Source organism: Podarcis bocagei (assembly GCF_964188305.1).
Source record: "Podarcis bocagei genome assembly, chromosome: 17".
Taxonomy (NCBI): Eukaryota; Metazoa; Chordata; class Lepidosauria; order Squamata; family Lacertidae; genus Podarcis; species Podarcis bocagei.
This window is the reverse complement of record NC_138143.1, coordinates 9,169,393-9,184,651: the sequence shown is the minus strand read 5'-3', so window position 1 is coordinate 9,184,651 and position 15,259 is coordinate 9,169,393. Positions and strand designations below refer to the sequence as shown.

The 15,259-nt window shown below is 46.4% G+C and overlaps 1 protein-coding gene across 2 annotated transcripts in view; it reads right to left on the bottom strand.

Annotated features, from left to right (window-relative positions):
• TRIP10 (thyroid hormone receptor interactor 10) overlaps window positions 1–14,948 on the bottom strand; it is an 88,394-nt gene extending 73,446 nt beyond the window's left edge. The window contains exon 1 of one of the 2 annotated variants that reach the window (XM_081175866.1): window positions 14,629–14,948. In XM_081175866.1, the coding sequence (XP_081031992.1) occupies window positions 14,629–14,652 (24 nt within the window). In that variant the 5' untranslated portion in view covers window positions 14,653–14,948. The remainder of the gene's footprint in view (window positions 1–14,628) is intronic. The other variant, XM_081175867.1, reaches the window with a different exon arrangement.
• Between the last annotated feature and the right edge of the window lie 311 nt (window positions 14,949–15,259).

The following is a 15,259-nucleotide window of genomic DNA, read 5'->3' as shown; positions in this document are numbered from 1 at the left end:
CATCTGGCTGGGTTGCCACAGCCACACTGGGGCAGCTTCCAACATATAAAAACATAATAAAACACTGAACATTAAAAACTTTCTGATACAGGGCTGACTTCAGATGTCTTCTAAAAGTTGTATAGTTATTTATTTCCTTGACATCTGACAGGAGGGCATTCCACAGGGTGGGTGCCACTACGGAGAAGGTCCCCTGTCTGGTGACTTCACTTCTCACTGTGAGGGAACCGGCAGGAGGCCCTTGGAGTTGGACCTTGGTTGGACTGAAAGATGAGGTGAGACGCTCCTTCAGGTACATAGGGCCAAGGGCATTTAGGTCAGCACCAACACTTTGAATTGTGCTCGGAAACCTACCGGGAGCCAGTGTAGATCCTTTAGGACCATTGTAATATGGTCCTGGTGGCCGCTCCCAGTCAACACTCTAGCTTCTGCATTCTGGATTAGTTGTAGTTTCTGAGTCACCTTCAAAGGTAGCCCCATGTAGACTGCATTGCAGTAGTCCAAGCAGGAGATAACCAGGGCACTCTGGCAAGAAGGGTCTCAGCCGGCGTACCAGATGAAGCCGGTAGACAAGTGCCCTGGACACAGAATTGACCTTCTGCCTCCATGAACAGCTGTGAGTCCAAAATGACTCCCAGGCTGCACACTTGGTCCTTCAGGGGCACAGTTACTCCATCCAGGACCAGAGAGTCCCTCACACCCACCCGTCCCCTGTCTCCCCAAAACAGCACTTCTATATTGTTGGGGTTCAACCTCAATCCATTAAATGCCATCCATCTTCCAACAGCCTCCAGACACTCAAACAGGACATTCACCGCCTTCACTGGTTCTGATTTAAAAGAGAAGTAGAGCTGGGTACCATCCGCATACTGGTGAACACCCAGCCCATACTGGTGATCTCTCCCAGCGGCTTGATATAGAAAAAAGCATGGGGGAGAGGACGGAGCCCCAAGGCACCCCACAAGTGAGAGCCAAGAGGTTGGGAACACCCATCCCCCAACACCACTTTCTGAACACAGCCTAGGAAGAAGTAGTCATGGCTTGATACTACATATGAACTGAACCCAGGTAACCAGGCAAATCAGATTTGTTTCCAGTCTAGTTTCCAGCATATGAAAGAAGGCAGTAGCAGCCTGATGAGGACTCGCCTGATTATGCAGTCAAGAATTCCTGAACAAAGATAGAACCACACTGAGCCAACAACTCCAGAAGACAAGGTGTCATTTTACAGTTCTCACTGGGACCTAATGACCAGCCACCATCAATAACTACACCCAGCTTTTCCTTAACATCAAATCACTATTGAGCACAAACCATTGAGCAGCAGGGTTGCCAAATACATACCTTGACTCCGCAGCTGCTACAGCATCTCATTGTCACAAGAGGACCAGGCCAATGACCGATAGCAAGTGTCCTATCCTTAGCTTATTTGTGCAGCAGCCAAGATATTTCTTGCTTTCCTACTGAATATTTAACAGATGGGATCAGTGTGCTTTGCCTCCCCATTTAAAAAGCTAGCCAATCAAGGCACACTCACCGGCATTTGACAGCGACGGGATAGAGCCTACTTCTCCACCTTTGCAGCAGGAGGTTCACAAAGAATCTTGTAAGTATAATGGCAAACATATTCACAAGTCATTTTTCCAATCCCCTGGTTAAGGTGAGCACGGAGGAAGCCTTGTGGTGATTTCATTCTCTGCCCATCTCCCATTGGTGCCAATGAGACTTGCTTGGGAGCACTGCCCAGTAGATTATTCCCCATATGAATTAGAGCTGGCGGTTGCCATTTTGATTTCCTGCCTCAGACACCAAAATGCCTTGAGTTGGTCCCCAAGACAAACTCTGAAGTGGAAGGCCAGGTTCCTGCAAGTACAGTGGTACCTCTGGTTGCGAACGGGATCCGTTCCGGAGGCCCGTTTGCAACATGAACAGAACGCAACCCGCACCTGCACATCTGCGTGTGTTGTGATTCGCCGCGTCTGCGTGTGATGTCATTTTGCGCGTCTGCGCATGCGGCGAAACCCAGAAGTAACCCCTTTCTGGTCACCGTGGTCAACCTGAAAACGCTCAACCTGAAGCAAAAGTAACATGAGGTATGACTGTACAAGGATTCAGGAAATAGTGGAATCTCACCTCTGCCAAGTAAGCAGCTGGCTTCCTTTCCATGGACCTACCCCTCCCACTCTATTCTAAATTACTCGGATCTTTGGCATCCTTCACCCCCCATGCCAAGAGAATCTCATTTCCTCCACTTCACAGTCAAAACACACAGCAGCGTCTCCTCCTTTCTCTCTCCTCCTCCCTCGTCCCTCCTGGATTCACAAAGTGCAAGACAGTCTCCGTGGCAACTAAGGCTTCACCCCAACAGACTATGCCAGCTTTGACTGTGAAAAGTGTGTGTGTGTGTGTGTGTGTGTGGAGATGGAAGGAGCAGTAATGTCAGCTGAAAAGGCTCTCAACACACCAAGGCATGCAGACACAAGCAATCATTGATTTGTGCCCTCGTCTCTTACAGTTGCATTCAGAGTGGCAAGACTCAGAGACTGCACAAACTTTGAGCCAACATTTGCGGCATGGAGACGGAACCCGGTGGAACAGAACAAAAGTGTACTCCGTATTCTTTAGAGCAGGAGAGGCTGCCCTCCAGATTCGGGGCCTGATTCCTACCCCACAACTTCCTCCCTGCCATTTTGGCAGCAGTGGCAGAATAAAAAAGCCCCAACAACTGCCCCAGGTAGAGTAGACACAGCAATGGGGTGCCCAGAGACCTATGCCCTCACAGTGACATAAATTCCTCCTCTGTAACCAGATCAAACATTTAATGAGCAGGAAAGTGGTGATTACATCTCCCCCTCAGCTGATCTGCATGGATCAGTGGAGGAGGGAGGGCTGTGTACCAGTGTGCATCACCATGCATGAACTTGTGGAAGAGTGTAGTAGGGTGGTCCCACTGCCATATTGTTCACATTGAGTTGGCCAAGGGCAAATGTGGTCCTCATGGGGGGCGGAGAAGGTTAGACACGTCTGCTGCAGAGACTGGAATGCTCATCAGAATAGCGTGCAAAAGACACAGGATGCCATTTCACACATTACAGGGGGCAAACTCAGGGTTGCCACCTGTAATCCGCTCAAGAGGGCGTGACAGACCATTACCGCTCTGTGAATTATGTACCAGTGGCAAGTCTGCGTCTGCACAAGCACAATTGATGTACGAAATCTACAAAGCTACACAGTTGAGAGAGGTGTGGTGCAGTGACTACAGAATGCTGGATTAAGACTGGGGAGATCCAGAGTGGGATCACCCCTCAGCTGCGAATCTCACTTGATTCCCTTGGGCCGGTCACCATCTCTCAGGGCCAACTGTCATCTCTCTGTGTAACTGAACTTAACGAGGATGAAAAGGGAAGGTGAAGGGAAGGGAGAAAGATATATAATAATGTACATAATTTTATGTTTAATTTCTTTTTAATGATTTGTTTTTAGCAATTCTTGTAAGCCGCCTTGAGGCCTATCACAGATGATGATGATGACGACGACGACGTATGCTGCCTCCTTGAGCAGGGGTGTCCAAACTATTTTCAAAGGGAGCCAGATTTGATGAAGTGAACATGTGTGAAGGCTTTAAACCGGATTAGGCCCCCAAAATGGACATGCCTGCATTAAAGGAAACATGGGATACAAATGCAATAAAGCAGATAACATGTTAACATTTTAAGCTGTACAGCTGCAGGGTTCGACATTAGCAGGACGCCAAGCGCATTTTGCACCTAAAGATTCTCCATTTGCAAGCACCTCAAAAAGTCTGGTTGCCATTGGCTAACACTCAAGGATTGCTGAAATGTATGTGCCTTGAAGCCTCAAAGTATATTTCAGGATAGGCAATATGTTAAGGAGTTTAACAATAAAGAGTAGAGTGTTTTGAGTACAGTACAGTGGTGCCCCGCAAGACGAATGCCTTGCAAGACGGAAAACTCGCTAGACGAAAGAGTTTTCCGTTTTGGAGGTGCTTCACAAAACGAATTTCCTATGGGCTTGCTTCGCAAGACGACAATGTCTTGCGAGTTCCTGCTGGTTTTTTCCCCTCCCCCCCCTTTTCTAAGCCGCTAAGCCGCTTATCAGCTGATCCGATCAGCAGATAAGCCGCTAAAAGCCGCTAATATCGCTAATCCGCTAATCCTTCAATGGGCTTGCTTCGCAAGACGAAAAAACCGCTAGACGAAGAGAATCACAGAACGGATTCTTTTTGTCTTGCGAGGCACCACTGTACCTATTTTTATTGCCAACACCAAATTAAACATGTATTAACATTTTCTGTTAAAAATGTGATATTAACAATGTGTCACTTATGTGAATTGCATATTAGTTCATGCTTATCAAAATAATTAAAAGTGTTGCAGACCCGCCCCGCCCCCAAAGGCGACTAGGCATTCTGTTTTGGCACCCACAACCCTGGTCCCAGGAGCCATTTTGCTCCTAGCTTTTCTATCCCAGTTTTTAAGACTGTCACGTGAAGAGACCCCAAAAGAAAGCAAGACAACCTAACATATGGATAATAAATATTATGACTAATAGGTGCTCCTTCTCTCTCAATTCCCTTCCTTGGCTACAGAGCAGAAGCTGTCTCCCACAGGAACTCGCTAAGGAACAGCTATTTGAAACTCCTCTCTCTGAACCAATTATTTTCCATCAGAAAAACGGAACTCCCCTCACTATCTCTAGCAAAAAAACCACCACAATCAAACAAATAACTTACACACTAGACTAGTAAAAGAAAGAAAGAAAGAAATGTGGTCAAAGGCAGGGAAAACTTTAGATAGCGCATTATCTTCAGCACAGAGTCACTTGTGAAAATTACAACTAGACAGCACTCTAGAAATTGGAATTAAAAGATCCAGTTTTTCTTGCTTACATGAGGCATTGCTATAGACACCCTTATTTGAGACAAAACTGCTTTCAGTTCCATTTGGCACAGCCCCATTTCTCCCCTACCTTTTAACCATGTGTTAGGTCAGGTATGAGGAAGAAAGTCAGAAATTAAAGCACACACACACAAACACAGCCCTTTACCCAAGTGTCAACACAAACAAAATAAAGGAACAGCAACTACTGCCAGGAAGTCAGCTGCATTTATAAGAAATGCCATCATGCAGGGAGGAAACGCTTTCATGTCTAGAGATGGTTTGCATTTTTTGGTAATCGAGACAAATACTCCCAGCTTCTTGGGTGTGAGCTACCAGGAAGAATCTGACCAAGTGAATCACTTGCTTTATGGCATAAAACTTAGTAGTAGTAAAAATAATAATTTATTACAGTGGTACCTCGCAAGACGAATGCCTCGGAAGATGAAACACTTGCAAGACAAAAGAGTTTTTCGTTTTTTGAGTTGCTTCGCAAGACGAATTTCCCTATGGGCTTGCTTCACAAGACGAAAACGTCTTGCAAGTTTGTTTCCTTTTTCTTAAAACCGCTTGAAGAGGTGCAGTTGAGACTTGACCGTGCTTCGCAAGACGAAAAATTCGCAAGACGAAAAAACTCGCAGAACGAATTATTTTCGTCTTGCGAGGCACCACTGTATTTATACCCTGCCCATCTGGCTGGGTTTCCCCAGCCACTCTGGGCGGCTTCCAACAAAACACTAAAATACAATAACCTATTAAACATTAAAAGCTTCCCTAAACAGGGCTGCCTTCAGATGTCTTCTAAAAGTTTGGTAGCTATTTTTCTCTTAGACATCTGGTGGGAGGGCATTCCACAGGGTGGGTGCCACTACCAAGAAGACCCTCTGCCTGGTTCCCTGTAACTTGGCTTCTTGCAGCGAGGGAACCGCCAGAAGGCCCTCAGAGCTGGACCTAAGTGTCCAGGCAGAACGATGGAGGTGGAGACGCTCCTTCAGGTATACTGGACCAAGGCTGTTTAGGGCTTTAAAGGTCAGCAGCAATACTTTGAATTGTGCTTGGAAACGTACTGGGAGCCGGTGTAGGTCTTTCAAGACCGGTGATATATGGTCTCGGCGGCCGCTCCCAGTCATCATTCTAGCTGCCGCATTCTGGATTAGTTGTAGTTTCCAGGTCACCTTCAAAGGTAGCCCCACATAGAGCGCATTGCAGTAGCAGTGAAGAAATTGGGAGCGGATTAGACAACCCCACATTCCAGTACGACTCTGAACTCTCCTTCCTTTTCCTTTTGCTAACAAAGGAATAGAAACCCCTCCACATACGTTATTCCTGCCCACTGGCTGCCGCTTGGTGAAGTGCAGCACAATGCTAGGCATGTTGTGTGTTAAATGAGACTCTCTCAAGTATATATACGACTGAGCATGACTCAGACTATGCCACCTTTTTTCTTATATTCTGCCTTGAAGCCAGATTGGGCCCACCAGTTCGAACCGGGCCAAAAGAGGCCAAATTCCCCCTCAGATAGGGAACTTAATCCTAATCTCACAATACCCTGGGTGTAAGACAGTAGTACCTCGGTCTAAGAACAGTCCTGTTAATGAACTATTTGGGAAACTAACTCTGCAAAACCGGAAGTAGGTGTTCCGGTTACTGAACTTTGCCTCAGAAGCCAAACGTGCTCCACTGCCGGTGGAACGGCTCTGGCCATGGAAGGCCTCACCGCAGCCCCCATCCCACCCCCGAAGCCGTGGAAGACTATCATCAGTGCAGGTAAGGGGGAAAAAATCATATTTTCTTTTTTTTAAAAAAACACATCAATACTGTCTTATTTATTTTATATTACAGTACATTGATGATTGCTTTCATTTTATGGATCAATGGTCTCGTTAGATAGTAAAATTCATGTTAAATTTCTGTTTTAGGGGTTGTTTTTCATTATCTGGAACGGATTAATCCATTTTCCATTACTTTCTATGGGAAAGCACGCCTCGGTTTAAGAACGCTTTGGTTTAAGAACGGACTTCTGGAAGGGATTAAGTTCATAAACCGAGGTACCATTGTATAGCAACTTGAACACTCTGCATATCAGTTGCTTCTCTGCCACCCCTGTATTTAGCATCTAGCTTGATAAAGAGTTCTGTAGAATCTAGAAGCTTGCATGCTGTCTTATGACATTACCACACTATGATTTCTAGATTTCTTATGTGCCAGCGCTGTACCTTGTGACTCATTTAAAAAGCTATGCAATTCAGAATAACTCGATGAACACAATTTTGCTAGCATTACATAAAAATAAAAATAAATCGCAGAGTGCGTGGGTAAAAATGACTTGGTACAAATTCAAATGTTTACGTGAAAAAACTGACACAAATTTCGACATGATCCACCTTTTTCTGAAATGTGAACTGAGCATCATTTACCACCCCCCCCCAAAAAAGTTCACTGTACCCCCACCACCTTTCCATATACCCACGGAAACTTCCAAATACTAACAGTTAATGTTTGTTAATGACCAGGAAGAGGGCCTTCTCAGTAGTGGCACCCGCCCTGTGGAATACCCTCCCATCAAAGGTCAAGGAAATAAACAACTATCTGACTTTTAGAAGACATCTGAAGGCAACCCTGTTTAGGGAAGTTTTTAATGTTTGAAGTTTTGTTCTGTTTTTGGTGTTCTGTTGGGAGCCGCCCTGAGTGGCTGGGGAAACCAAGGCAGATGGGCGGCTTATAAATAATAAAATGATGATGATGATGTGGATGATGATGAATGGGTTTTCCAGTTAAATAGAATCCAAAACTAGGTACAGGTTCAGCATCTATCATAAACAGAACGCTAGGTATTGTTTAGATAGATTTTAGCAATATCAATCTTTATGAATTATTAATTTGTGTTACATAGATATTTCTTAAAAGTCATTTTGAGGGAACCCTTTAGGCCAGGGGTCAGCAACCTTTTTCAGCCGTGGGCCGGTCCACCATCCCTCAGACCATGTGGTAGGCTGGACTATATTTGGGGGGTGGGGGTGGAAAATGAATGAATTCCTATGCCCCACAAATAACACAGAGATGCATTTTAAATAAAAGGACACATGCTACTCATGTAAAAACACGCTGATTCCGGGGCTGTCCGTGGGCCGGATTTAGAAGGTGATTGGGCCGCATCCAGCCCATTGGCCTTAGGTTGCCTACCCCAGCTTTAGGCAATACCCACTTATAAGCAGCGGCACATACCGTATTTTTTGCTCTATAAGACTCACTTTTTCCCTCCTAAAAAGTAAGGGGAAATGTGTGCGCGTCTTATGAAGCGAATGCAGGCTGCACAGCTATCCCAGAAGCCAGAACAGAAAGAGGGGTTGCTGCTTTCACTGCGCAGCGATCCCTCTTGCTGTTCTGGCTTCTGAGATTCAGAATATTTTTTTTCTTGTTTTCCTCCTCCAAAAACTAGGTGCGTCTTGTGGTCTGGTGCGTCTTATAGAGCGAAAAATACGGTATTCTGTGCCACTTCAGAGAAGCTACAAGAGGTTCCTTCAAGAGAGATGAAATGGGAGGTGCAGAGATAGCAGAAGAACATGCTAAAGAAAACAGACACCCACCTCACCCAGCATAGATTTGCAAACAGTGGAACTGTTTGATCCTACCCAATTCACCAATCTAAACACCGTCCCTTTTAAGCTGCAAAGCCTTGCAAGTCCTTAGCTAAAGGTTAACAAAAAATACCCCGGACCACACCCAGAGACATCAGGCGGAATAGCCTGAACAACGGACAACAGGTTAAATATATCTGCACAGAAGCAACTCGGCAATCAATGTAGGCTTCTACACACACACACACACACACACACACACACACACACCATTTCAAAGACAAGTTCCAATCCATCCTGCAACTAAGGACAAAACTATATGTTATGCTGGTAAACATGTACTTGCCAGTTAATGTTAATGAAAGGGCAGAGGGGAGGCTCAATGTGCAGAAAGGTGCTTAAAACTTTGCACGCCTGCCAGATCTCCCCTAAAAGTCCCCCCCACCCTCCGCCGGCTTTTGCTGGTTTCCCTCCCCTCCAAGCAAGCTTCTTCTGATCTTTGAGTCAAACAAGACTGTGGGACGAACAGTAAACAGCCATGTGGGGCAACTTGCAGAGGAGAATCTGGTTAAACACCCCATCCTATCTATTAATGCTTTCTTCCAAAAAAAAAAACCCTCCACCTCCTTCAGATTAGTGTTGAGGGAGATGCAGTTTTCAGTACAGTATTAGGATGGTTATTGCTTGCTTGCTTGCTGTTGTTGTGTATTTTATGTTTTCATACTGTAAACCACCCTGCGATCTTTGGATGAAGGGTGGTATATAAATTTAATAAATAAACAATAAATAATACAGTGGTACCTCAGGTTACATACACTTCAGGTTACATACGCTTCAGGTTACAGACTCCGCTAACCCAGAAATAGTGCTTCAGGTTAAGAACTTTGCTTCAGGATGAGAACAGAAATTGGGCTCTGGCGGAGTGGCGGCAGTGGGAGGCCCCATTAGCTAAAGTGGTGCTTCAGGTCGAGAACAGTTTCAGGTTAAGTACAGACATCCGGAACGAATTAAGTACTTAACCTGAGGTACCACTGTAGTTCTATCACACAGCTCATCCCAATGATTAAACATCAGCATCCCTATTAAACAAAAGGGAATTATCCCTTCAGATACAAAGTATGTCCAGTCAAGATGTACATAAAAGAGCGTAGGAATCAACCGATGCTTGTGTCCCCCCCTTTTTTTGGCAGAGTACAAAACAAGACACATCCTGCAACATTGGAAGGTGAGGAGGACTCGGTTCTATAGATTTGCCACAAGTTTTTGAAAAGCACCCCAGAGTTTGATTTATTATACAGAGAGCATGACCACATGGGAAAAATCAGGGCGATCGGATTGCCAACTGCTACAGTTAAATGAGCATAGACCACCGATATTTTGCTGCGCATACAGATGGTGTACATTAATATGAAAAGACATGGCCAATCTGTAGCTTCCCAGCAGTTTGTACAGCAGCATGTTCTACACACACAGTTTTGCGTGCTGTTTCTGACATGCAAGTGCTACCTGCACAGGTAATTCATTAAATGAGAATCAGACTCTAAGCAAAGAATAAGCAGTCCCCAACTAAATCTACAGATTGAGAGACAACAAACTCAGGCAGCCAGTGGAAGGTTTCACTAACGGCAACATTCTGAATTAATTGTGGCCTAGCAACCATAGACTGCATGATTCCAGCTTGTACATTGCCCCTTTTGACCCTACACATGGAAGAGAACCCAGAGACCCAGAAAATTGGCCAGGTTATGCTATGCAGATGTAGAAGTATGCAGATCAATTTTACCAGTGGAAATGGTTAGATTGAATTTTGAGGGTATTTAAATATTCCTTCCCCTGTCGAGGGCACTCAACTGTTGCCCATGCAAGGGCAGAATCCAGAAATAGCCTCCTCTACTCATGCAACCAGGCTAAAGTTAATCTCTGAACTAACTAGATTAGACACAGAAGCTTTGCTGAAGGGGTGAGAAAGACACCTTCAGATCCTGTATCTTCCACATGCACACAAGCAAAAACCTAAACCAGGTGCAAGAGAAAGCACTGGTCCTTCCAGAAACCCAGAACGTGCTTCACAGCACATAAAATAAGGGCTGCGAGAGAGAAGCAAAGGCAAGAGCCCCTTTTGAGCAACTGGCAAGAGAAACAGAAAAGTCAAAATACAGACCAAAAATAAGGGGCCCAACATTACTAATACTCCCAACCTCTCTTGGATGTGTTCAGGATCAATCATCACCTTTAATCCATGAAAACGTAATCAGGGAAGGGCCTCCTACAAATATACTCTGCAAACCTATTAAGTATAAAATGCATATACCCAACACTTTTTCTTCTTGGGAAACTATGTTTTGAACTGGGTACAAAGGTCTTACCCTCTGTGAGGCTCTAGAACAGAGCAAGCTACAAATAAAATTCTCCCACACTCTTTTCTCTAGCTCACTTTGCACCACCAGCAATTTTGCCTTACATGAAAGTCTCTTCTTCTGCTATATAAAATCATTACTATATTCCTGTTCTACCCCAAAGCAGATTAAGGGACATTTCTGTTGCTGCCTGTTTAAAGCAACAGTGTTTGTTTTCCCCCCTTTCTCAGTTGCTGATTGAAGTCTCTACCCTGTTTTTCTTTATGCAATAGCTATGCATTTTGCCCACCTTTGGCTATCCTTCACCATAGCTTACCTGGGAAGATGAAGTGGAGATTAAATCACATGCACATAGAAGTTGATGGTGCCTTAAGGGCCTCATTGTGAGAAGCTGAATTTGCTCCCAAATAAGTTTTCATGAGCCAATGCATATTCTAGATCAGAAGAAGGCAAAATGAAGACCACAGTCCAATTGACCAAAGGCCACTTTCCTAGGGCTTGCCGATCAGAAGGTCAGCGGTTCGAATCCCCACGACGGGGTGAACTCCCGTTGCTCGGTCCCTGCTCCTGCCAACCTAGCAGTTCGAAAGCACGAAGTGCAAGTAGATAAATAGGTACTGCTCTGGCGGGAAAGTAAATGGCGTTTCCGTGTGCTGCTCTGGTTCGCCAGAAGCAGCTTAGTCATGCTGGCCACATGACCCGGAAGCTGCCTGCGGACAACCGCCGGCTCCCTCGGCCCATAGAGCAAGATGAGCGCTGTAACCCCAGAGTTGTCCGCGACTGGACCTAATGGTCAGGGGTCCCTTTACCTATCAAAGAATACTGGACTATGTAGACATTGGTTCACTACATCAAGGGTGAGTAAAAGGACGGTCTTGATCTACTGGGAGATTTGCAGTAGATTAAACAATTGGCACCACGACAAACAACAGCAGTAACAAAATGAATCCTCATCCCCTCATATTGCCAAAATGAAGAAATTCAGGGTAGCCAGGAGAGGGTTAGTGTGTGCAAGGACTGTACACTCAGTACAGTTCTGGTACTCAAAATAAATTCCTGTCCTCAGAATCCTTTAGTTCTTCGATGTATCTGTCTTTTGTACCAGACTCCAGGCGGTGAATATCAGAAGTCTGGTAAAAACAAAGTACCGTATTTTTTGCTCTATAACACACACCAGACCATAACACGCACGTAGTTTTTAGAGGAGGAAAACAAGAAAAAAAATATTCTAAACATGTGATCTGACAGTGAGTTTGGAGTAGCCCAATGCAAAAATCCTGAGGATCCATGTGGATCCATGCTTTGTAACCACGGAGGAGGGAAGGAAGGGGAACCATGGATCCTCTGCTCACGACTGCAGCAGATCCCCCCCGCCACCCGCAGGCATTCGCTCCATAACACGCACAGACATTTCCCCTTACTTTCTAGGAGGAAAAAAGTGAGTGTTATGGTGCAAAAAATACAGTAAATCCTGAGAGTTTGCTCACTCCCTACAATAAGTATTGCACCTCTCATGTTCTTAGCAAGACAGCCTCCTCAGCATCACTTAATACATATCAATTAGGCATTCAGCTGCTAACAGACCCAGAGTACACAGTCTGTCTTGCTTCATACATTTAACCCGTATTGGTGGACCGTGTAATGATTAAAACACCATGTAAGACTAAAGTCAGTCCACCTTTATTCCAGATTATTCCACAAAATGGTACAGTCTGGCAAAATTAACACTCTTTGGGTTTTGCATTCATTAAAATGAGCCAGGATTAGAATTCAGACTTTACCCACAAATTACATTACTTGGCCTCCCTGATTTTAAGTACAGCAGGACAGTTAAAAGGTATTGATGGATGTGTACACATGAGTGTTCTACATATACATATAACCCACACACTCCAAGTGGCTGTTTAGGGCAGAGGTCCCCAAACTGTGGTTGGCAGACCGCTAGTAACCTATGAGCTTTATTCACGTGGTTTGCGATGTATCTGTGTTTTTACGGTTGAAGAAGAAGAAGAGTTTGGATTTGATATCCCGCTTTATCACTACCCTAAGGAGTCTCAAAGTGGCTAACATTCTCCTTTCCCTTCCTCCCCCACAACAAACACTCTGTGAGGTGAGTGGGGCTGAGAGACTTCAGAGAAGTGTGACTGGCCCAAGGTCACCCAGCAGCTGCATGTGGAGGAGCGGGGTAGCGAACCCAGTTCACCAGAATACGAGTCTACCGCTCTTAACCACTACACCACACTGGCTCTCTTAACCACTACACCACACTGGTTGAACACCAGATACGGCACAGCCATTTCTTATACTGTATTGTAGTACAAAATGCAACAAATAAAAGAAGGAATAAATAAATATACAATTAAAAACCACACAGCATCAAGCACAGCATATTACAACTGGAACAACAGGCAGAAAAAATCATTAAGTGGTCCGCCAAGACCATCAGCAATTTTTAAATGGTCCATGAGGGGGAAAGTTTGGGAGCCCCTGAGTTAGGGGCATCTTCTCACAAGCAGTAAAGCAGCACATAATGGAAGATGTATGCCTTCAAATGGTATACAGAGGCCCAGCGACCATTAGGACAAGCCTGGGTTGCAGCTTATCTGGAAAGACAGAGGCGTAGCGAAGGGGGAGGGGACTAGCCAGGGTTTTTGGGCCAGGTGAAGCCTCCAAAGGGGCGCCATTGAGGCTCCCATAGCCTGTGCGTGTGTGTATGCAAATATGCATGGGTGGTCTTTGACTTGGGTGAAATAAAGCCTAGTTTCACCCCTGGGAAAGAGCTAAACCACAAGCCCAGGTTCAGGTAACACACTAAGCCAAACTACAACTTAAATTTAACTTAAACTTAACATGCTTGCTTGTTATGTGTGAATGAGGACAATGTCGCATAGGATATTGGGACATCCAGCTCTTAAATCACAACTCAGGTGTTCCCAATCTGAGAGCTGCACCCCAATATGCAAAAGTGCAACAGCAGAGCCAAAATATGATAGGCTATCACAGTAAAGCATGCAGCTCACTTACTCATGATAAAGTGGTAGACAAAGGGTTTCTTGCCCATCTAATTATCAAGCGTAAGAAGTCAGAACCAGGAAAAAATATATACTTAGGGGAGCAGTGGCGAGCCTGCTATGGGTACAGCTACAGCTTTAAATATTGAAGATCATTAATGTGAAAGCGCCTCCTCTTGTTTTCAGGTGGTCTTATCTACCTGGCCACATTAAAGTTAGTCTGTGTTAATACATGCAATCTTCCTACAAGCTCAGTGCCTAACGACCCAGGGAAAATATTGGTTTCTTTCTCTCTCTCTCTCTCTCTCTCTCTCTCTCTCTCTCTCTCACACACACACACACACACACACACACACACAAATAACATCCCTTTTCTCAGCCAAGGGGCAAAGGGAGAGAGGAAAGCAACAGGGTCACCGAAAGAGAAGAAAACGGAACAAGGCGGCAGAGAAAAGGAGAGAGCCCAGGACAAGTAGCAGCCAGAATAGTATTAGCAGCCATCAGGAAAAGAGGGGGAGGCAGGCACTGAAGTGGGGGGGGGGCACAGACGACTGAACTCTGACACGAGGGAGAAAACTCTGAGTTTCGGGTGGGAGGGCGGAGAAACGCGCTTTAAATCAAGTCTGGGGAATCATGGAGAAGCCCAACCCTTGAGTGGAGAGACGAAGTGATCGGACATGGAGGGAGGGAGGGGAGAGAGGGAGATAAGGATTGGAGGGGGGAGAATATGAGGTGCCTCCAAGCAAAACCCAAGGGGTGGGGGCGCGACCGCGCGCTTTCTTACCCAGAGCTCCGTGCCCCAGTCCATGCTGGCAGCGCCGTCGCCGTGCGCCCTCGCTCCGTGCGCCAAGGCCCACCCGGAGCCCGATCCGCCGCCTCCGCCGCCGCTCCCGTCCCGGGGAGTCCCGCTCCTCCCGCCCGTCCAGCCTCCAGCGCCTGCCCGGGACACTCCCCGCTCCGGCCCCGGCCCTTAAAGGCGCAGGCAGGGCTCAGCGCAGCCCGACGAGCGCCGGCATTCCCCGGCTTGGCACGGGGCGCGTCTCCCTCTGGCTTCCGAGGGTTTGATTGATGCCGAGGCGAAGGCCGCCCGCCCGCCCGCTCGTCTTCCCCCTCCCCCGAAAAGGGATCAACAGGCGGAGCCGAGGCGCGCCGCTCTTCCCAGGAAGCTGCCCTCCTTCCCCCGCGCAATGGGCGAAGGGTTTCCTCTCGCGTCAGGCTCCGCGATCGCTTGCGCGCGCGCTTCCTTGGAGCCGGGCTGAGCTCGCCGCGCCGGGAATCTCGCGGCGCGGGCGCTCCGGATCCGGCCCGCTGGACTCGGTCGGGGATTCGCAGCCGGTGAACGTGGGCGGCGCTGGGGTGGATCTTCTCTCGCTTTGACCCAAGACAGGAAAACGCGTCGCGATCTCGGGTGGGAC